At 39.9% G+C, this 23,861-nt stretch overlaps 2 protein-coding genes across 7 annotated transcripts in view; one reads left to right on the top strand and one right to left on the bottom strand.

Moving 5' to 3' along the window:
- eys (eyes shut homolog) overlaps nucleotides 1-5,497 on the top strand; it is a 166,498-nt gene extending 161,001 nt beyond the window's left edge. For all 5 annotated transcript variants that reach the window (XM_020603096.1, XM_020603097.1, XM_020603099.1 and 2 more), the window contains 4 exons: nucleotides 1,889-2,063; nucleotides 2,276-2,448; nucleotides 2,752-2,913; nucleotides 3,961-5,497. In XM_020603096.1, the coding sequence (XP_020458752.1) occupies nucleotides 1,889-2,063; nucleotides 2,276-2,448; nucleotides 2,752-2,913; nucleotides 3,961-5,153 (1,703 nt within the window). In that variant the 3' untranslated portion in view covers nucleotides 5,154-5,497. The remainder of the gene's footprint in view (nucleotides 1-1,888; nucleotides 2,064-2,275; nucleotides 2,449-2,751; nucleotides 2,914-3,960) is intronic.
- Nucleotides 5,498-9,086: 3,589 nt separating this feature from the next.
- Nucleotides 9,087-20,928, bottom strand: phf3 (PHD finger protein 3). 2 transcript variants are annotated; one of them, XM_020603103.1, is made up of 16 exons: nucleotides 20,751-20,928; nucleotides 19,413-19,663; nucleotides 18,871-18,987; nucleotides 17,437-18,766; nucleotides 16,078-16,345; nucleotides 15,614-15,665; nucleotides 14,204-14,324; nucleotides 13,935-14,091; nucleotides 13,710-13,826; nucleotides 13,165-13,287; nucleotides 12,926-13,070; nucleotides 12,652-12,838; nucleotides 12,415-12,562; nucleotides 12,200-12,289; nucleotides 11,804-11,999; nucleotides 9,087-11,697 (listed from the first exon to the last, which is right to left on the bottom strand). In XM_020603103.1, exons 2-16 carry the CDS (start codon nucleotides 19,645-19,647, stop codon nucleotides 9,968-9,970), a joined length of 5,016 nt encoding a protein of 1,671 aa, XP_020458759.1. In that variant the 5' UTR covers nucleotides 19,648-19,663; nucleotides 20,751-20,928; the 3' UTR covers nucleotides 9,087-9,967. The 2 variants fall into 2 exon arrangements, with proteins under 2 accessions (XP_020458759.1, XP_020458758.1); XM_020603102.1 differs by having other exon boundaries at nucleotides 9,088-11,697; nucleotides 16,069-16,345; nucleotides 20,751-20,927.
- Nucleotides 20,929-23,861: the final 2,933 nt, after the last annotated feature.

Raw genomic sequence — 23,861 nt, 5'->3', positions numbered from 1 at the left:
TTAATATATAGTATAAATAATTTAGGTCCCAATACAGAACCTTGAGGCACTCCACATACAATGTCCAGCTCACTCGATTGATATTCACCCAACTTCACAAATTGACACCTCTGTGTCAAGTAACTTCTAATCCATTTCAGAACCATTCCCCTGATCCCATATTTTTCTAACTTATCTATTAATAACTCATGATTGATTGTGTCAAATGCTTTTTTTAGGTCAATAAATATCCCCATCGTGTATTTCTTCTCATCCATAGCACTTGTTATGTAGTGCAACGTGTTCAAATCTGTTCCACTGCTGATAAGTTACACGAACAAGGGTCCCATACAGATAATCTCTGTCACCCATCAGCATAGTTTATGCTTTCTCTCAGGTGACCCTGTGTATAGATGTATTGTGGAGGGCATTCAATGTACCTGCTAATGTTCAGAGCTGTGGAGCCAAATTGCCATAACCGTAATGATGACAACAGCTATGAATATCATCACAACCAAACCACAGCAGCCGCAGCACCACAGCTTGTTATTATAAAATGTCATGGCAAATTCATTTGAGGTGAACAAGAGTTTTTTTTCTATTTAAAGACTAGAGCATTTATGTGTGTTTGCCAATTTTATCGACATATAATTAATTTCTGTGTTCACCAAATAAACCTTCAAAAATCAGATAAACCATGGCACCATCAGTTTGCCTGTGCTGTATCAGACTGTCATAGCCCCCTCTACTGAGCCAGATGACACTGGTGGAGCCATAACCTTCTGCTCACAATGTAATGAGAACTCATGAGCATCTAATCAGATCTGTGCGACCTTCCTCGAGCCCTAATCATGATGGCTGGCAGTGAACACACCGATAATGCACTTCACTCCCAGTTATCAACAGATCCACACTCCCCTGTGGAAAGGTGGTAGAGGAGGTGCTGTGGCTGCTGGAAAACAAAAAAGTTATGCAGTTCAAGCTCATGATCAAATAAGAAATTGGAACGTTTGTGTTTGTTGAACTACTGCTGCTTTGATGCAAATGTTTTTATTAGAGTTCCTAAAAGATCATGAGGTTCATTTCCTTTTGAACCGCAGTCATTTTTGCATTTTAAACATTGCCTTATGAACTTGGTAGATAATAGCATTCTGAAACAATCCGTTTTGTAACAAAATTGGGTTCATTTGAGAGGTAAGGCAACAAAAATAAACAAAGGCAAGGTAACAAAAGGTAATAAAAAGACCAGGCTTAGCTCCTCAGGTTTGTTTGCCCTAAGAGTGAGGGTGTGCAGCTAAAACAAAAGTAACCAGATAGTCGAATCTATCTTAGAAATCTGTTTCGCTTTTCGATGGTCTGTGTTTGCAGCGCCACAGTCATCACTTGTCTGCCAAGTAGACGGCATCATGCTATGAATATTCATGAATGAACATGACATTTCCCCTGCATCCTGTTTATGCCAATGACTAATGCAGCAGAGAGAAGAGAGTCTGCATGTGCAGATTATTACAAGGCTTGTGCTCAGGCCTTATATTTATAGAAGGCCCTGTAGGTGCAGGTACAGGCCAAAGCAAATATTGTCTTGATAAAACTGAATTATGAAAGCAAAAAGGAAATTATGAGGGGAACTGGAAGAAAACTGGGATTTAAGAATTTGAACATCTTGGATGTGAGCATCCAAGACTGCAGAGAATTTATTCAATTGTTGGAATAAAATCTTTGCAAGAGGTGGCCTTATTAGAGTAGAAAACACATTTCAGATGAATCACATTTTAGTATATGTGCACCTGTGATCTTCATGCAAGCAAAATCATGAATGTTCTTTCCTCTCATAATCCTCCATCAGTGAAATGAAAGATGTGCCTCTGATGTTACAGTTTGGCTGTGGGTGTGTTTGCTCTTTTCAAAGGGTGCATTTTTGATGTGCTTTTCCGCACAAGAAGAGACAGAAAGTTCCAGATGCCGGGTCAGCCTGCAGGACATTCAGCTTTTGGGCGCAGTGTGGGTCAGTGTGGAGTCACACCGTGTGCTCATGTTCACTGCAGGAATGGAGGGACATGTGTAGACTCTGGCTCGTCTGTATAGTAAGTTAATATTTGGATTTATGTTTTCTTTATAACAATTCCTCTCTTGATTAGCACATGTAGTTCTTATTGTTGAGCAGAGTGCGTATAATACTGTATGCACTGTTGAAACTACACCACAATAACCTACAGACAGTTACACAGTGAAAGTATAGTGAATGGAAATGAGTCTTTACAAGCTTCTCACAGCATCTGACTCCGTCCGTCTGCAGTTGCCAGTGCCATTTTGGATGGAAGGGAGCTCTGTGTTCTGAGCACATATCTGTGTGTGACATTGAGCACAGTCCCCCTCCTCTGTGTGCCCACGGCTCCACCTGCATCCCTCTCCCAAATGGATATACCTGCCGGTGTCCCCTAGGGACTGTGGGGCTCTACTGTGAGAAAGGTCACATCATTGAACCCTAACTTTGTCATTATGTATGTTACATGTTTATTTACAACCCCACCTCCGAAGAAGTTGGGACGGTATGTAAAATCTAAACTGAAAATAGTGATTTGTAATATTTGTAATCAATGTGCTGCTGTATTGTTTTCAGTGTAATACAGGACACAGATGATTTACACATCACTGTTTTCGGTTTTAATTTTGACTTTACATACCATCCCAACTTTTTTTGATTTGAGGTTGTAATGACATAAGAATTACACTGTTCAGTAACTGAACTGATGCATTGTTTTACTTGTTCAGCTGTGACCATCAGTGATCCATTCTTCAGCGGTAACCAGACATCATGGATGTCATTCCCACCCATGAGAATTAGACACAGGACTGTATTGCAGCTGCAGTTCCAGCCGTTGTCACCAGATGGCATCCTTGTCTACACTGCACAGCATCTCAGTGCCAGGGCAGGTGAGGATGTTTCAGTTTCCTCTTTGGAGACATTTTAATAAACAAAATGTTATGTTTAGTATTAACTATGATTACCAATTAATCAATCAAACATTCAACTATATAAATTAACTAAGCTGACTAGATGATAAAATGCAGTTTTTGGAGCACCTGCCAAAGTTCTGTACTTTTATAGAGATATTTCTGCTTGAGTTATTCTGTATTACATGCTAAAAGGCAACTTAATAGAGGTATTGCAACAAAATGTTATATTGTGCACTGACAGCATCTAAGGTACAGGTTAATATGCTGAGTATCACTAAATCAGTACTTGAGTTAAACTGGTCTAATGGACATAATCCATGTCATGTGCAATGTAAGCACCACAAAAACAGTGTCAACATGAGGTAATGTTAAAATCTCACTTCACCAAAAAAACGACAACTTTGCTTACCTAGTGTAGTCATACAAATAGTAATCACAAGATAAATCTAAGGGGTCAGGAGGTAGTTTGTGGGACTGAAAAAAAAGTTCTCCCACTTGAATTAAGATGCTTTTATCTGATTTTCTCTTTTCTTATTTCTTGAGAAATACTGAAAGAATTGTACCTCTTCTGGCCTCTAACACTCAGCTAAATGACTCAATATGCTTTGATTAATTGATAACATACTCTAAATATTCATTCACACACATAGACACACAAAACAACAAAAAAAGAGAAAAGTGAAAATGAAATAAAACACTGATTGAGTCCAGCATTAGACCTGGAGAAGTGAAGACAAAATATGTAAAATGAAATAAAATAAACAAACCATAAGCATTAGCAGTGAACTAACCGCCCCAATTTGGAATAAAATTTGTAATCTTTTGTTGGTGATAATAAACACCAGTTAAATATGGCCTTGGTTTAGGTAATAAAAGGTAATGTATAATAAAATATCGATCCCTTCTGCGCCGAGAGGCTTGTAGAAGAAAAAGTATTTAGTTGAAATGTTCACAACCTCATATTCAATGTGTGGGGTAGGTGAATAGTAGGTGAATTGAACATTTTTTTTCTTCTTCCTGCAGGAGACTTCTTCTGCCTCTCCTTGACATCTGGGTTTGTCCAGCTGCGATACAACCTGGGGGATGGCACCCACGTCCTGCAGTCTGTTGAACAAGTGGACCTGCGCCGCAGTACTTGGCACATAGTGAAGGCTGGCCGAATTGGTCACCAAGGCTTCCTCAGTCTGGACAATAAGGAGGTTAAAGAGAATGTGACTGAAGGAATGACCACCCTCGATGTTGCTACAGACATCTTTGTTGGAGGTGTGTCCACTCTGAGCTCAGTTTCCACAGATGCAACTGAAGGGGAGCCAGTGGGATTCACTGGTGGCTTGAGGGAATTTATACTCAATGGTCAAGAGTTTGAGTTAACAGAGACGGGGGCAGTAGGTGGAGCAAATGTAGGGGACTGGGATGGGACAGCCTGCGGGTACAAAGTGTGCCAAAATGGAGGTCGCTGCAGAGCAATGGGAAGTGACTCATTCACATGTATATGCCCACCATTATGGACTGGCTCTGTGTGTAACCAGTCTGTAAGCTGTGCAAAGAATACCTGCAAACATGGTTCATTATGTGCTCCATCTAGTGTCGCCTCTTACCGCTGCATATGCCCCTTAGGATGGGTAGGGCAATACTGTGACACAGAAGTGTCCACAGATATTCTGAAGTTTGTGGGAAACTCCTATGTTAAATACTGGGACATGAAATACAAGGCAAGAAATTTAAAACACATCCAGGTTTCTTTCAGCTTCCGCACAAGCTCAACTGACAGTTTGATCATGTGGATGGGAAAAGCAGAACACGAAGACGACGACTACCTTGCAGTTGGACTTGAGGGCGGTTGCATCAAAATTGCAGTCAATCTTGGAGAGAGACTTTCCCTCCCAGTAACTGTGAGAAATCTCATCCTGCCCTGCAGTGAATGGAATAATGTGTCCATACACTTAAACAGTACGATTATTCAGGTGTTCCTGAACACGAAGCAAATCCTTTTTGAAGATGTGGATCCGTTTGAGCGTTATGTAGCTTTAGACTATGGGGCCCAGCTTTACTTTGGAGGATTTGAATTATATAGAAATATATCAATTGTGACATCTGGGATGTTTTCAAAGGGCTTTGAAGGAAATCTAAGAAATGTTTATTTGTTTGAAGATACAAAGCCTTTGCTGCTTCTCAAAAATAGTGAAGGTTTTAATGTATATGAAGGCAATGAATAGTTGTCAAAGTAACTCCTGGCATCTACAATAGCTGAAAATTCCCCCTTTGACACCTTCGTCATTAGAATGATCCACCTGTGGTGGAGCAGGAAAAATAAATGCAAAATCACCATGAGATTGAAGACAGCAGTGGATGAGACTGATGCAGGTGTATGGTTTGTTGTAAGATGACTTGCAGAATAAACAACATTAAAATAGTATTTTTTGTGTGTTTGTCAGGAAACGTAAAGATTCGGTACTATCCTATGTTGACTAAACGTAATGGGAAGGATACATCGCTCGGTTCTGATTCCTTAGATATACAGTGGGTACGGAAAGTATTCAGACCCCCTTAAATTTTTCACTCTTTGTTATATTGCAGCCATATGCTAAAATCATTTAAGTTCTTTTTTTTTTCCTCATTAATGTACACACAGCACCCCATATTGACAGAAAAACGCAGATTTATTAAAAAAGAAAAACTGAAATATCACATGGTCATAAGTATTCAGACCCTTTGCTGTGACACTCATATTATTTCAGTTTTTCTTTTTTAATAAATCTGCAAAAATGTCAAAAATTCAGTGTTTTTCTGTCAATATGGGGTGCTGTGGGTACATTAATGAGGAAAAAAATTAACTTAAATGATTTTAGCATATGGCTGCAATATAACAAAAGTGAAAAATTTTAAGGGGGTCTGAATACTTTCCGTACCCACTGTAAACTACATTTGACAACGTGTTTTAAGCTGTGAAGATGAGCAATTTTGAGACGCCAGCAAAGGTTCTAAATGGGTGTTTATCCAGTAGCTGGATAGCTCAGGGGTTAACACTACAACAGGTGGGGGTTTGATACTCTGTCAAGGCATGAGAGCTTGTTTTGTGAGTGGGATTTAGGTCCTTGTGCAATCTCATTAACCAATACCAGAAGTCAGTAAAAGTTCGAAAGACATTCTTACACAGCAGGTGGATAGCACAGTGGTTAACGTCACTGACTGTGGTACAGCAGGCCAGGGTTCGTGGCCAGTTGTGGGTCCTTCAGTTCTATCCGCTGAGCGAGGTACACCATGAACGCTACGGCGAGGAGGAGTCAGGACGCCAGGGAAAGTGGGGAGATTTCATCCTCCCCCGCAACCGGAGATGGAGGACAAAGAAGACCACAGATGAAGAAGGTTTGCTTTTCAGAAAGGTAAAGTATGAGGGCTAAGGATAGATGATGTGGGGTCCTCCTGAAAGCAGCAGGCTGGTAACATGGAGGAGAGGAAGGTAGGAGGTCTTCCCTGGCATCCTGACTCCTCCTCACCATAGTGTTCATGGTGTATCTCACTCAGCAGATAGCACTAAGGGCCTTGCTGAAGGACCCACAACTGGCCGTGAACCCCCGGCCTGCCGTACCACAGTCAGTGGTATCAACCACTGTGCCATCCACCTGCTATGAAGAAGCATACTTGGAACTTGTACTGACTTCTGGTATTGGGTAATGAGCGTGCACAGGGATCTGAATCATACTCACAAAACAGAGAAGTGAACCCAGACCTGCAGTATCAAAGTCAGCGGTGTTAACCACTAAGCTATCCCCTGTCTATATAGAGACACATTTCAAACTTCTTCTGGTTTCAGTTTCTAAATGTAATGTAACCCAGTTGGACACCACCTTTAACTATGACCTCAATAACAAACATATCATTGAATTTATACATTTATGACAGTTTCATAAACACAGATGTTAAGGTGGAAGTGTTGCATTGAATTGTATACAATTGTACAGGTGTGACCATTAAAGTGGCTGGTGAGTGTATATTTCACACGGCACAAATCGCCTTGACCAAAGCCCATCTTATTAATGGCATGAAGGAATATTTGCAACAAAGCCCAACTATGATGTTTACGGTATATGAATCCTTGACTAATGTTTTGCACCCTAGACACTTTGTTCTGACACAAGTGCACAGATTCTCATCAATTTTGTCAATTTTGGGATCAAGCTGACCAGTGGAGCCTCAGAGACTGGGACGGAGATTTGTCTTCCAACAAGACAATGATTCAAAACATAAAGCAAAATCTACAATGGAATGGTTCACAAATACACATATCCAGGTGTTAGAATGGCCAAGTCAAAGTCCAGACCTGAATCCAATTGAGAATCTGTGGAAAGAACTGAAAACTGCTGTTCACAAACGCTCTCTATCCAACCTCACTGAGCTCGAGCTGTTTTGCAAGGAGGAATGGGCAAAAATTTCAGTCTCTTGATGTGCAAAACTGATAGAGACATACCCCAAGTGACTTACAGCTGTAATCGCAGCAAAAGGTGGCGCTACAAAGTATTAACTTAAGGGGGCTGAATAATTTTGCACGCCCAATTTTTCAGTTTTTTATTTGTTAAAAAAGTTTGAAATATCCAATAAATTTCGTTCCACTTCATGATTGTGTCCCACTTGTTGTTGATTCTTCACAAAAAATTACAGTTTTATATCTTTATGTTTGAAGCCTGAAATGTGGCAAAAGGTCGCAAAGTTCAAGGGGGCCGAATACTTTCGCAAGGCACTGTACAGTGGGTACGGAAAGTATTCAGACCCCCTTAAATTTTTCACTCTTTGTTATATTGCAGCCATATGCTACAATCATTTAAGTTCATTTTTTTCCTCATTAATGTACACACAGCACCCCATATTGACAGAAAAACACAGAATTTTTGACATTTTTGCAGATTTATTAAAAAAGAAAAACTGAAATATCACATGGTCATAAGTATTCAGACCCTTTGCTGTGACACTCATATATTTAACTTAGGTGCTGTCCATTTCTTCTGATCATCCCTGAGATGGTTCTACACCTTCATTTTAGTCCAGTTGTGTTTGATTATACTGATTGGACGTGATTAGGATATGTGATATTTCAGTTTTTCTTTTTTAATAAATCTGCAAAAATGTCAAAAATTCAGTGTTTTTCTGTCAATATGGGGTGCTGTGGGTACATTAATGAGGAAAAAAATTAACTTAAATGATTTTAGCATATGGCTGCAATATAACAAAAGTGAAAAATTTTAAGGGGGTCTGAATACTTTCCGTACCCACTGTAAACTACATTTGACAACGTGTTTTAAGCTGTGAAGATGAGCAATTTTGAGACGCCAGCAAAGGTTCTAAATGGGTGTTTATCCAGTAGCTGGATAGCTCAGGGGTTAACACTACAACAGGTGGGGGTTTGATACTCTGTCAAGGCATGAGAGCTTGTTTTGTGAGTGGGATTTAGGTCCTTGTGCAATCTCATTAACCAATACCAGAAGTCAGTAAAAGTTCGAAAGACATTCTTACACAGCAGGTGGATAGCACAAGGATGAAGATTTGCTTTTCAGACAGGTAAAGTATAAGGGCTATGACTTAGGGACGGTTCGTGGCCAGTTGTGGGTCCTTCAGTTCTATCCGCTGAGCGAGGTACACCATGAACGCTACGGCGAGGAGGAGTCAGGACGCCAGGGAAAGTGGGGAGATTTCATCCTCCCCCGCAACCGGAGATGGAAGGATGAAGATTTGCTTTTCAGACAGGTAAAGTATAAGGGCTATGACTTAGGGACAGATGCTGTGGGTTTGTGGTGGGGTCCTCCTGAATACTGGCAGGCGTGATAGAAGAAAGTGAAAGGGGTACATGGTGGTGGAGTAGGTAAAGAGATAGAGGAGAAGCAGGTTAAGAGATCTGGGCTTGAAGCTGACAGGAGTATAGGGTAGATCTAGATCCATCCTGCTTTTTAGTTATGTGTAGTCATTAGTAGTTTTAAAGATAAAACAACCCTACTACACTTATTGAACTATAAAAGTTAACAAGGTCCACAAGTGGCCATGAACCCCAACCTGCCGTACTACAGTCAGTGGCGTTAACCACTGTGCCAGCCACCTGCTGTGTAAGAATGTCTTTCGAACTTTTACTGACTTCTGGTATTGGCTAACATGAAAAACCAAGGCTAAACACAAAAAAGCTTGATTTGATTATCTCCCTCCTAAGGGCCTACACTGGATACTGACTTCCACTATAAAATAAAATAAAAATACAAATTTGAATATTTTAAAAGAGCATAAAAGTTAAAAAAGCTGAATGCATGCCATCGTGTCCTTAATAAAGCTGAACATTGTGATATTTGAATGGTTTTTCAAGCTGAAAGTATGCTGCAGCTAGTCAGCGGTGAAAAACAAAGAACAAATCTGAATAATAAAGAACAAGATAGTGTGGATGCCAACTCTCGCATCCACACAAAAAGGATTAGCTTTATTACGAACTGTACATAAACACACAGTGCAAAGGCACACTTCGTCTCTAACATATATTACAAGGCAAAATTTACATTTTTCAATAAAAAGTTTATAAAATATTTAAGCAATTTAACAAATTAAGTTGGGAAAAAGCAAAGCTGCTTTTTGACTGAACCTTAGTTGAGTGTTTTCCCTTACATTCATGCCAAATGTTTTAGTTCAGCTTCACACCCAATGGTCCACCCTTCTGTTGTTACCGAGACTGAAAACATCGTCTGATTATGGTCAGTACAGCAGCTCAATATAAACGATATATACAATAAAAGGTTAAAAATCTGAAAATGTTCTGAGATTTTCTTGATCCAAAGAAAACCCATCTTCATGATCCCACTGAAATGGTATCTCATTTTGGCTGCAGTCTACTCTCAAAAACATAAAATCAAAGAAATGGCATATAAGCTGCAGACATAAAACAACAAACATCTCCTCCAGCAGCCAATATAGCTGAAGTGGTTTGAACCAGCCAAGTGATCAAGCAAAGTTTTAGAGCTCTGCACACTGGCTTACTGGCTTTGGAAAAAATGTAATTCATTTATGAGTAACTGTCTCTTGAACTTCTCCGTCCATTCTCGTCAGAGTCCCGTCTATGTCTGTGTCTGTCCTTGTGGCGGCTGCTGTAGTCATCACTGTGGTGTCTCTCTTTCCTCTTCTCACCATAGCGGTCATCTGAGTGTCCGTAGTGCCTACTTTTCTCTCTGTATCTGTCCTCATAGCTACGGTCATGCTTTTTCTCCCGCTCGCGGTTGTGGTGTCGGCTCTTTTTCGCATGATGAGAATCCCTGTGGTGGCTGTGCCTCCTGTGGTGGTCTCTGTCCTCTGTACTATGTGGCCTCTCCCATGGGTCACTGTATTGCTCCTCTAGATGTTTGTAGTCTTTGACCAGGGACGGAGGTTGAGGGTTGTCATCAGAGGATTGAGAGTAACTCTCGGGGTACTGGGACTCAAGTCCAGGAATAGCATGTGAAGTGCTATCCTGAGCCCATGGTGTACTATGATTCTGATCCTGGGCGTGTTGGGTGGAGAAAGAGATCGGAGGCGGGCCGGTTGAGTAACTGTAGCTGCCAGGTACCTGAGGCTGTTCCTGTTCCAGTGGGAAAGGTACCGCACTGTTGGACTCTGGGAGAGCTGGTGCTGTTTGTGGTTCCTGCACTGTAGGAGGATTCAATGTCTGAGTTCCTGCAGCACCAACCTGGGACATGGCAGGATCTTGCTTTTCACTAGGAACTGACTGGATAGTAGTTTGGGTTTGTTCTTCAGGTTTGTTCTTGGCCTGAGAACGCTGTAAATATCCTTGGTGAAATGGTGTAACTGGATCATTTCTAGCACTGCTCAACACAGGAACAGGTTTAGGACTCGAAGAAGAAGTTGGGTGGTTGTCCTTCTGTAGCACCACTGTTTTATCTTCATTCACACTGGAATAAGCTGAAGATTTTTTCAGTATTCCACTTAAAGGAGGTTTTGAGCCACTTGTGTGATCTGAAGGAGTCTGCAACAAAGAATTCCCTTCAGACGTTCCTTCTGCAGTTTCAGACAAAAGACATGCATCGCCTTTGTCTGCCAAGGCAGTAACACTAGTTTCGCTCCCACTTTGACGCGTTGACAAGCTTGCCAGGAACGCTTCAGTCGATACATCTGGAGGCTTATCCTTCAGAGAGAGCGGTGCACCGTGGGTCACCACATCACCATCTTTTCCTGATGAGTTGTTAGCGTTAGCACCTGCTTCATTCAGGTTGGATGGCTCCGGTTCAGTCTTAGCTGGCTTTGCTTCTTTCTTCTTGATGACAAAACGCTCCCGTGGTGCAGCAGCTGTTGGACTTTTTGAGTTTCCTACTGATGCCTCTGTTTTCAGACCTGGTTGAGTCTTTTGTGTGTCAAGTTTACCCCCCACATCTGGCAGAGGTGGCAACTCCCCACCCCAGCCTACTAACACACCTGGAAGGAATCGCAGTGGTTTTTGGGGTTCAGATTGTTCTCGACGGCCGGTCTCCTTTGATGCAGATGGTTCTTCAGAAGACTCTGTAACTGGCTCATCGACATCTTCAGTAGTGTTAAGTGGTATGTCCTCCTCTTTTTTATGTGCACTAGTCAAAGAAGCAAGGAAAAATTTCTCATCTTCTGTTGCTCTGGTTTCTTTTGAGGAAATGGCAATGGGCTTGATTTCAGGAATAATCCTTGTAGTTCCATCTGCAGGAAGAAAATCCCTTTTTGGTCTCTGCCGAATTATGAGCCCAAGGAGGAGGTTGGCACGGTTGTTTTCCAAGCCTGTGAAATTAAAAGATGAATTAAGTTTGAAAGATAAAAAATGTTTATGTAAATTACACCGTGAAAATAATTGACTCTGATGAAATAAGTCTAGTGTTGAGATTACCTGGCCCATCAAAGGGAACAAGCTGATGTGGAACTTTATCGGTTGCACCCAGTGGAATGAGATACATGTCCTTCACTTGTTTCAGATTATTGGACACCACCCCAAAGCGTCTACGACTGCTGAAGTAGGCATACAGAAGAGTATAGGAGATCATATCTTCCTCTGTCTCGGGGGAGAAGCGAATCAGGCACACCTCCTTTAATAAAAAAAAAAAAAGCAAGTACAAGTAAAATCTTCCATCCTTGTTCAAGTAAAGAAGTTCAGCCAGGACTCTTCATTGAATCAGCTTTAAAAATGCATCACATGACATTCAGATTTTTTTTATCTTAACTGTGGCTCTTCAATGAACCATATGTAATTGTAATTAATGACTAAACTAAGCAGCCAAAAACTCACTTTGGTTCCAGTTGCCCGAATCTTCTCCAGATAGTCCCACACTGTCTGCGGACTTATCCTCCCTCCAACTTGAATACGGTCTGGAAGGTCCTATCAAAAACAAAACAGCCAGGAACAAAAAGAATAAGATCAAACCATACTGGTAGTACTTACTCCCTACCAGACTTCTTAACAGCTACACATATTCCAAATATGTTCATTTGTGTTTGCTTTACCTCAGTCAAGTTGTCCAAAATGCCTGAGACGGGGAAAGCTTTTGTCATGAGCTTTGCCACAGAGTGCATGTGAATGAATCCTCGCCACAGGGACTTAAAGTTGGAAAGGAAAGCAGCCTCTTCATCTCTTCCAGCTATATGATCCAACCTGGGACCAATAAAACAGCAATGGAGCAAATGTGCAAAACTGAGTTACAAATAAAACCACGCAGAGAGCGGTCAGAAATAACTACTTACCTTCCTTCATACCCTGACTGAGCATTTCGGAAACTCTCTTCTAAAACAGTGAGGTGCAGGTCATCGTCGACTGAGGGTGGGGTTGTGCTCTTCATTTCTTCTGTTTTGGTGGACTGTCTCCTAACCACTGTAGTAGCAACTTTGACCACTTTGGTTGGTACCTCCTCCACAGGGGGCGCCATGCGGCCTTATAGAAGAAACAAGTCACCAATCAGGACAGATGTTTTGCTTAAGACAGGGCCTAATGACTAGTATTGCTCATGTCAGAGTTTACCTGTGCAAATTTTGCATTGCAGGTCAAATAAGTGAGACTTGTGCTGGCTGGTAGTGTCTCTTTCTGTCTTCGCACTCTCTGCTTTCTTCTCTGGTGTTTTTGGAAGTTCTGCTGGGACTTCTGTTACTTTCAGAGGGATCTCAAGCTGAAAAGAGGGGGAGGAAAAAAGTATTAGCACCACCGTCTTCCACTTGTAAAGGGTAAATATAATGCAGAGTAATAGTTCACCTGTTCCTTACCTCTACAAGCTCTGGTGCTTTCACTGGTTCTTGGCTTTCAATTTCAATTTCACCCTTGTGTGTGATCTTAGTGATCGGCCGTCTCTCAGCCTCTCTTTGCTCTTTTTCAATCATTTCAATTGTCTGTAAAAGGGGATGAATAAAGTTTTGCATTCTAAAAATACAACACAATCTTAAAACAAAAAGAAATATTATGTTAACACTACATGCTGAGCTTAACTTTCATATAAGAACTCTTGTGACAAGCTATTAGGTGAAATCCAATATCAATTTGCTTATACCTAGTACATGCTTGAATGGAGTAGGAAGAAGTCAGACTTATCCAGTCCTACCCCATGACATCATCTTACCATCATTGGTTTGCAAGCAATAAATGATTCACTTCTACACACACACATATTATACTAAGAAAAGAATATAACAGTGTTAACATTCTTACATCACACAAGTGATATACTAAAGAATAGTTACAAAATTACTGTGAGTTATCAGGGTGAATTTTTGCAATAACATCTGTAAGGAACTACAGCAAAGACATTGCTTACATGTCGGTTCTCCCTTTGTCGCCAAGCAGCCAATTCTTTAGAGGCCAGTTCCTCAGGACTCATTCGAATTAGGTTGCCAGGAGATATCTCCCCTTTGAGCACCCTCTTAAACAGGACCTGTACGCAATTAAAATAAATATAAAGATTAAGCAAACGTAACTATGTTTATATTCGATCTGAAATATAACACCAAGTGGATCGTACCTGATTTTATATTGTACTTACATTATTTTTAGTATCTTTGAGGTTAAACATTAAGCTTCTATACTTGTTCTTGTATTTGTTGTCAGTGTCTTTATACAAGTGGAACAGCTCTCTCTCCGTCTTCTTGGCAACTTCAGAAGCCTTCTCCACTGAGATGTTCAAATCAGACTCCTTCAACCTAAAAGGCAGAAGAATGCATAACATGTTTGGTGCATATGGGTAAAGTGTTTCAATTGAAAAAAATGCAATGTAAATTACTATTTCAATTTAATTACATGTGAAATATTTACCTCTGTATAAGAATTTCTCTGAGAGATTCACGCACACTTCGCCTGATTGCCTCCACTGATACAGGTTTCTTTGAAATTGAAGATGGTGTTCTACTTTTTGTGTCTTGTTTCAGATGTATGCCTTTAAAGACAGAATGATAAAATTGAGTGAGCAGGTTGGGGAAATCTGTAACCACAAGAGCTGGGTAAAATATGAAGGTTCAATGCAGAGTTATGACACCAAAATGATACATACACAGTTTATTTTAGCTGTTCCCTAAGAAACCCTTCCTTAACCCGGAAGTTTTATTTTTTTGTTGCTCAATACCCAACAGTATTTACAACTTCTCAAAACTGAGACTCAACTGTTGAATCTTTGAAATATCAACAGTGATATCTGAGAAACAGTTGTGGGTTTGGGGGGTTAGGAGAAAATCCTCCTGTAACATTTTAAATACACACTACATGCCTTTCATATGTACTTTTATATTGAAAACATGCCACATTTAAAAAGTAATCAAATCTCACTTGTCAGCAGGACATGAGCAGCCCCTTTGAAGGACCTCAGCAGAACAGGTGATGACATTTCTCTAATCTGAGCTGTCAATAAATGTTTGTGTAAGTAACTAAAAACCTGCCAACCTATGTATAAATAAATGTTTTAAATTGTTCATGTGTTGTGATTGGCGTCTTTCAATCCCATATACAAGTTACTGTAATAAGACTAAAACTGTACGCCTGGTGAAGCCAGCCTCGCTGAAAGCTCAATATAGTGTTAAAACCCAAAAGGTATGTGTATATAAGTGCTGTCAGTTGATTAAAATATTTACATGACTGTCCATACTTAATTCAGAAATGAATAACATTTCTTTCTGTTCTAAATAGTGGTAAAAAGTAACTAAGCACATTTACTCAAGTACTGTACTTAAGTACAATTTTGAGCCATCTATACTTGAATATTTCAATTTTCTGTTACTTTATACTTTCACTTCACTTTAGAGGCAAAGATTGTACTTTTTCTCCACTACATTTATTTTATAACTTTAGTTACTAGTTACTTTTCAGAACCAGATTAATACAATAAATACAGTACAATTATAAGACCTCACTGTATCTACAGCTAACTCAATTCATATCGACAGTAAATGCACGTAACTTTGGTCTTGTCAACAAAACCACTTGGCAAGGCTTTGATGCTGAACTTGTCATTTAAAAGACCCTTTTCTTTATCCGTTTCTGCTGCTGCATTGCTTCCTGATTTCCCAAACCACAGGGTGGGCCGGGGGTCGTAATGTGCATGAGTTAATTGCACATAAAAAATAAAAAAAAGATTGTGGTGTTAAAGGAATTTGTGTTAACTTTGACAGCCCTGTATGTACACACACACACACACACGCACATATAAAAAAAATGTATCTAAATAGAAAATACCCGTTTTGTGAGCTCCTTCTTTATCATCTGTGGACTGCCTTCTATCAGGTTCCTGTTTTAGGAGAGAAGTGCAAAATGCACAGCAGCCATGTTATTAATACTGCTGATCACTAAAGAAATCTACAAAAATGAAAATGTGAAAAAGTTAAAACATAAAGTATTAATCCCTATCAGCCAAAGGTTAAAAATAAAAGGGTGCGTTTGTGCAGGAAAATGTGTTAAACTTTATTGAGTGCACTGTGTCAATCACACACTCAAGTGCAACCCTCCTGTACAGGCAAGGTAAAAGCAAAAAGACAAACCCTTGTGTAGTGGGGACACTGGCTATGAATAATATCAGAGGATGAATTAGCTGGAGGAACAAATCACAATTTTCTTTGTATAAGAAATATTCAAGTTTCTTAAATGCATGATCAAACTGCTTCATTTTAAGCACTCGTTGGGACATGGCCTACCTTTCTTACTGGTCTGACCCCCCCTGATGTGAGTGTCTGGGAGGGTCCTGGTGTGGGTTTGGGAGGCAGCTTTTGATCCTGTCCCTCAGTCTTTGATTGAATTTCTGGTCTGGCTGCACCCTGGGGCTCAGGCTCCACCTTTTTGCTTTCCTCCTCGCAGCACTTCAAACACACGTACATCTGGTCCTCCTCCTCCATTTCACGTACTTTTGTCAGGTCAAGACCAACGCAGTCACCGTGGAACCAGTCGTCGCAGCGACCGCAACCAACCATGAACCTAAACAAAGTATAGCTGTTATTAAAGGCAGGCTTGCACATGAGTATCCTGGGCACCAGAGTACACTGACATAGACAAAAAACTAAGATCAATATTAAAATTCCTTTATTTATTTAAATTTATTTTATTTCACTTGCTCATTTCATCCTAGTGATGGACAGAGGACATCAAATCTCTGACATTTGTTTCACTCCAATAAAGTGCTCTGTTTTGATACAGTGTGTCAAGGCTTGTAAACAAAGCCTCGTGGCTGACGATGTCCAGAGCGATGAGTTAGAGCATTTAAACTTTTGCCGATAAACTAGACGCATTATTGGAATAAGAGAGAATCACTGAGAAATGTTGTGGGGTGTGCTAGCAATCTGAACTATGACAACTTTTCCACCCAATACCAAGTGATAATGTTTTAAAAGTATCATTTACTGAATGATCTTCTCCAATCACATCCCATAATGGCACCAAAATATTTTATATCTAGTCTATTTGGACAACATATTTTACTGTCACCTGTTGCATAGTAACATCTACACTACTGAACAAACATTATATATTTTATAATAACACACGGCCCTGTTGTATTTTTATTGCACTATAAAACCTTAATGTTAAAATCGTTGAGGTGTTATAGGGCTTTCGCTCCAGTCTTCAGAGTCTGCTATAAACCACCAAATGTCTGAGCTTACTTGGTTTCAAAGCAAGCACAAATCTTTTTTTTAGGCACAAATAAAAAAGCCCCAAAGCTTCATCCACCCATCACTGCTACCAACTGTAAGGCAGTGCAGTCTTCTTATAATTATCCACTAATTACAGTTAATGTGCTCTCACCTTTCCTTCATCTGGTCTATAATTTCAGGTCTTAAAATCCTTCAAACATTGTATGCTGTGCTAAATAACTGCATAGTTCGATCAACAATTTAATGTTGTTCACAGTTCTTTAACAAACAGAAAAGAAAAAAAACACCTGTCAACTTAAATGTACAGCATACGCTAAAATACTTCAGTAAAAAAAAAAAAAAAAAAATTCTGTCCTAATTCAATGTTTTTTTTAATTGTACAGTCATTTCTATATTTAGGTGAAGAGAAACACTTACATGTTATTGTGGTGTTTCTTGCACAAACCACAACAGTTGTTTCCATCCCATACAGTCTCACTGTTACCAGATTGCTCCTCAGCTGTTTCCTTCTTCACAACAGGAGCATTATCTGGAATGAAGAGCTGTGGCTCATCCACAGAGATGCTTCTTGAACTTTTAACTTTCTGTCGTTGAATAAGCTTTTCTGGCTTTTTCAGTTTAGGCTTCTCCTGCCCACTTTCTTCAGGCATTTTTAAAGAATGGCCTGGACGAATGTGCGCTGGATGAGCAGTCTCCACTTTGGAGCTGTGGTGAGGATGAGTAGATTTGGTGGGTCCTTGCTGATCGCCAACACGGTTGCCAGACGATGCGCTCTTCTTCACTACTGGGCTAGCTGTACTTGGTAATTTTGACTTCCCTTTAACATCACCTGTGCTCTGTAGCTTCTGCACTTTAGTAGCATGCTCGCCTTCGGTGTTTTCCGCAGGTCTTTTTAATACTGAAATGACTTTCTTTTCCTTTAGAGATTTCATTTTTTGCAGAACTCCTCTTGGGATGACTTTGGCTGGGGTGCTGTGGGATACTTGATGTTTCTTAATCATGTTGCTTGGTTTACAGGAAACCAAGTTCTTAGTCTTGATAGAAGTCAGTCCTTGTTTTGATTTTAAATTTTTTGTCGCAGTCTGTTGCTTTTCTTTATCATCAGTCTTACTATTAGCAGAAGTTTTATTGTTCTCATTGTTTTGTGAATGCTTGACATCTCCTTTTCCTTTACTGACTGGCTTTTCCTTTCCAGGAATATCACCCTGATTGTCACTCTTTGTTTCTTGCACGTAGGGGCTCTCTATTAATGCTCCGTTGGAGGTCTGCACGTCATTAGGATTCACATACGGGCCCAGACCAAGGGCTGCATCATCAGCAGCGCTCTTCTCATTTACATCCGTCTCTACTACATTCTCTGCTACAGGGTTCTGTACATTGACAGCATCATCAGGCAATATGTCATAACCTATGTCCCCACCATACGAAACACCATCTTCAAAGCATGCAGGCTGGCTTGGATCAATGTTTTGTGAGTAAGAGGGTCCTGGAAGCAACTCAATCCTGAATCCTCCAATTGTAACAGTCAATCGCCTCAATACAACCATAGGATTCAGCCATAATCCACCATCAAGATCATTAACATTGATACGCCCTCCCAGACTTAATTCTTTCTTCAGCTGGGCTCCTTTAACTCCTTTCTCAATGAGAAATGACTTTTGTAGCCTGATGGTTGGTTTTCTTCCTGGCCGTCCTCGAGTCATGGTGTTGGTGGATGTGTTGGCAGGTTGTGGACCACCTCTGTGTTCTGTTTTGCCAAGAAAAAGCAAAACTTGAGAAAACATGTCACACTCTCTCTAATCTAAAGATGTTACATGGTGGAAACAGGAACATAAATCAGCACCAACTGACCATTTTCTAAATTACGTGGACGTTTCCTCGGCCTACCAACAGGCCGTTTGACTTGTGTGGGTGCTGCAGCTGTCAGTTCAGTGCTGAGGCCTGTGGACGCTGAACCACCATCAAGACCTGCCAACAATATCCAAAAGAAATACATGTAGACCATCTTCTTATGAATCAATTTAAGGGGCAAATAATGTATGAAACAGTTATTAAACAAATTACTGGCCTGATGCTTTATCAAACACTCATAATACTGTTTGAATGTGATATCTGATATTCCTAATGCTGAGATTATAGCTTAATATTTGTCCCCAAACAAATATTTTCCCTGCATATCGCAAAATCTCAAAACTGAGCAAAGCCATGGCTGAGGAATAAATAATGTTAGCAGGCTGTAAATGTATACTTAAAAGCAACTTTTCCACTTGTAGGGATTTTCATGTGAAACACACACATGAAGACTCACTAGCATATGTTGGTTAGTTTTTAATCAAGAGTCAATACAAGTGTACATTTAGAATTTTTACCATCTATTCTGTCTGTTGGCATACCTGTTGAGCCAGCAACCTGAAAAGTGGAGTCCTCATTGTCCAGGAGATTGAACTGAGAGTTTGCACATCCAAACATAGGATCCTTGTCACTGAGCATGTTTTTCAGTGAATCTTCTAGGCCGGTTCCTGTCCCAAACTCATTACCAGCTTCACATTCCAAATTTTGACCTATTATCAGGGAGTCATCCAACTGGTCACTGGGTATTAAATGATTAAAGGTGTCCACAATATCCATGTATGCGGCTGCCTTCCTGCATTAAAACACAGACGTAAGGAAAACCAGGTGTTCAGCTGCAGTAACCCATTTTGATCAAGCAAAACTAAGTTCATAATGCTTCAAGACAGCTATCATACAGCACATGTGTCATCCCTACAGCAGGCTCAGGGAACTATAATGGTCTAATCTAAACAAATCCCCCCCGTGATCCCGTTCAGGGACTAAGCGGTAGAAAAAAAATGAATGAACCCGGTATCTTAAAACATCACGTCTGCGGCTACCCACAGTTGTAAATGCTAAAAGTTACACAACAGTGGTTTGCTAATGTTATCTATTACGTTAATCCAACTGCGCTATCATCTCAGTTTTGGCCATTTGGGCTATCAATGTTTACCTAGCCTAAAACTGTGCACTGTCAATAATCTTGAGGTATGTTTATGTAAGAACAAGAAAACTATCCTTATAGGCAACTTGGATACTATTCTAGCGGAGAGGCTAATAGGAAATGACATGGAAGTTAGCGTTTTTAAATGACTTAAATGACTACCTAGAACAAGCCACAACCGACAAGTGCTAAACCAAAAACCTTACCTACTTAAAACAAACGGGAAACGATGTGGCAGGCTGATTTAATATAGTCTAATATAACTTCATTTCCACATGGAACACCGCGTATGTGTGACCAGATTCTACCAATGGGGTGTTTGCTAGTTAGCATGCTAAGGTTATAAGACGGCTAACGGGAATCCGTTGCAAAACGCAACATATAGCGTTATGTTGTTAAGCTAACGGTAACTTGTGGAGGAAGTTACGCTTAAGGTAACTCACTGGTGCAAACTCTGGAACTGTTACTATAACAAAAACTATGCATCAACACAAACATGTACCACAAATGCTGAAATACATTGCACAAATCAGTAAATTTTCAGCAACACAGCTCGACGCTAAATCTCTCGCTCAGGCCAGCTAAGTCGCGTTAGCATAGGCCTTAGATACCAAGTTTGTTTGTAGCCTGGGTCGTTCTAGCAGACAGATGAACACGCCTACGTGCATCTTTTTCATCGCTTGCAATTTGGATACTTAGTATAATTGTTATTCGCATATATATATACAAGTCTTACCTCTATTTAGCTGCAACGCTGTATCCAACTCGTGTAAGGTTACATACTAGCACAGCTTCTCCATGTAACTTCCTCCAACTCAGCCGTCATTCGTCCCGCTGCTGCAAAGCCCCCGACACAGGCAGCTTGGTCACGTGATTTGTGTTTACAGCCAGCTCATTTTACAGACATGACATCTTTGTGCAACATGGTTTTAAATATTTGTTTTGTAAACAAGAGATGAGACTGGCTAACTACGGAAGAGTATTAGGGCCACTGCATTTTTTTTTAATTCTGACTTTAATCTCAGATTTCTGATTAAAGTCAGAATTCTGAGATTAAAGTCAGAATTCTGAGTTTAGTCAGATTTTTGAGATTAAAGTCAGAATTCTGAGTTTAAAGTCAGAATTCTCAGATTAAAGTCAGAATTCTGAGATTAAAGTCAGAATTAAAAAAAAAATGTATGCAGTGACCCTAAAACTCTTCCGTAGCTATCAGTCTCGAAGAGCAGGCTATGATGTTTGAGTTGATTTTTAGAATGCATTCAGTCCCGTAGAGGAAAAAAATGACAAAGTGACTCTTCAGGTGGAAAAAACACATTTAGTTTATAAAAGTGAGAAATTCAGATTTTTGACAGGCTCTTGCGTGGATGATAAATTCATCTAAATCATCTTCTACATTTCAAATGAAGGTTTTTTTCTCTTTGTGCACTGTGTAAAGTAAGTAAACTGTATGCACAAACAATTTACTACAAGTTATTCAAAATAGGCGATTTTACCATTGTAAAAAAGGAGCCAAAAAACAAGTCAGGAGTCCAGATAATAATACTATAGGCCATGGTCAGTTTGTTACTGACTGTTACTACAGTTACTTTATTTTGTATTAATGAGATTTCAATCTTGCATCACTATGAAAACATTCACTGCACACAGCTCCTAACTACAATATCAAAATTGGTGTTCTCATAAATTGGTTAGTCTATAACAGGTCTCACCAACATTTTTGAGACTCAGGGCTACTTCAATCGAACTGAGTAGTACGAAGGGCTACCTGTTTGATACAAACTTCCTGAATAACAAAATTGCACGGATCACTTTTTAATAATAATAATAGTAATAATAACAATAAGAGAAGTAGTAATAATAATACTATGAGAAGAGACTGTTCACATGTCAATGGCAATTATTCCCCACAATTATTAACAATGATTTACACAACAATAATGGAAGGAAACACATATATTCAAACATGCAGCATTTATTTATGTTTATGTTCCAACATTTGAAAGTCAGGGGCCCCACCTGTTATATTTTAGTGCAAATTATCACTTCTCATATTTTAAACCAAGAAAATCATTAATCAAGTCACAAGTTATCAAGTCTTTTTTTGAACAATTATTCATATTTCTGTGCAACATTTTCAGTTTAATGTTGTTATGGTGTTTTCTATGAAAACATGTTCTCTCTTTTCTTTGTCTGTAAATGTCTGTTAATGGGAAGCCTGGCAGTGCGTTCTGCTCACCAGTGTATTGTAATCTGGTGAATAATTTGACACTGCAACTCTGAGTGAGGCTTCCAAATGTGCATCAGTAAGGCATGTTCTGTGTTTGTTCTTGATAAAGTTCATGTCAGAAAAAGCTGACTCACAGAGATAGGTTGAACCAAAAAGGCAGGCAACTTTTATAGCTGCTGTGCACACACCACTGTACTTTTCTGTGTCCACAAGGCACCAAAAGTTTGGTGCAGACTGATGGGCTTTAAGGTGGAGGTCATTTTGCAATGTTAGGATTTCTATCTCTACCTGTCCAGCATCCAAGTTGAACAGAGCACTTAGTTGCTCAGCAGTGCATGTCATGTCCACTTGCATGAAAGGATTTGTAAGGAATGGCACACATGGCTCAAGTTGATCGAAGTCACAAAACCTGTCCTCAAATTCCTGTCCTAGTCTGTTTATGACTTCAGAGTACCTTTCTACAGCTTTGTCAAAAGCTGCAGATGCAGAAGCATTGTTATTCAACACTGCCTGCACAGAGGGAAAGTGCAGCAGTGTTTTTCTCTGTAAATGCAGAGAAAATGTTCATCTTGGCTTTAAATGCCTTTACTGCACTTATCATGTGAGCAAGTTTTACCTTTGCCTTGCAGCTCACAGTTCAAATGGTTCAGTTTCCCAGTGATATCCGTTAAAAATGCAAGGTCAAGTATCCACTTCGTGTCCTGAAGCAGCGAGGCGTCTTCCCCCTTGGACTGCGTGAACTCTTTGATTTCACCCAGAAGTGACAAAAAACGCTGCCTCCCTGTGTCAGGAAAGAGGTGTGTGGTGTTGACATGCACGCAATATTGACCTTTGACTTCAGAAAGGGCCCGATTTTGTTATATACATAAAACATTTTTGTTTTAAAATGTTTGTAATAAATAGTCATTTTGATTCAAAAAGTAAAGCAACAAAAAAACTTTTTAGACGGAGCTTCATTGTGACCAGTGCTATTTTTAGAACATACTTCGCGGGTCCTTGCGGGCGACCATGTGCCCGTGGGCACCGCGTTGGTGACCCCTGGTCTACATCACACCAGGAGCGGGAACAGGTGAGATACTACAGTGATACAAAAAACAGGAGGTTTTGATCAATGTGTGGGACTTTCATTTTAAATGGTCCTGTGTTGTTGTGTTTTGGGCATTAGTAGTCTCTTATTATGAATGGAAGTAATAAGCAAAGGCATAGCTGCTATTTAGGAGACTATGCTTTGGCATTTCTTGGGATTTACAAGGCAGCCGCATGTTAGGGTGATTTTTATTTTATGCACTTAAGAATGGTTTTATTTTATAGCACACATAAGTTTACATACTTACATGTCACAGATATGTTTATGTAGTTATTTTGCACCCAATTATATGTTCACTAAAATAAAGAGAAAATAAGTTTCTGTAGGAGACACTGAAAACTTGTGTTATATTCCAGGCTCTTATGATTAAAAAGTCTGGTGCACTGAGTGGTTTTCCAAGGTCTAATCATCCCACAGGTTTTCATTAGATTTGTTGCCTTTTCCTAAAAGAGCCCATTATTCCCTCTGCTCCTTGAAGCCAGGGGAGTTGAGGTTTGATAAGATACTAAGAAGCGTTGTGGGCTGTGCAGAGT

The sequence above is a fragment of the Monopterus albus genome, unplaced genomic scaffold (assembly GCF_001952655.1).
Source record: "Monopterus albus unplaced genomic scaffold, M_albus_1.0 scaffold60.1, whole genome shotgun sequence".
Classification (NCBI taxonomy): Eukaryota; Metazoa; Chordata; class Actinopteri; order Synbranchiformes; family Synbranchidae; genus Monopterus; species Monopterus albus.
The sequence above is the reverse complement of the archived record's forward strand: the minus strand, read 5'-3'. Positions and strand labels throughout refer to the sequence as shown.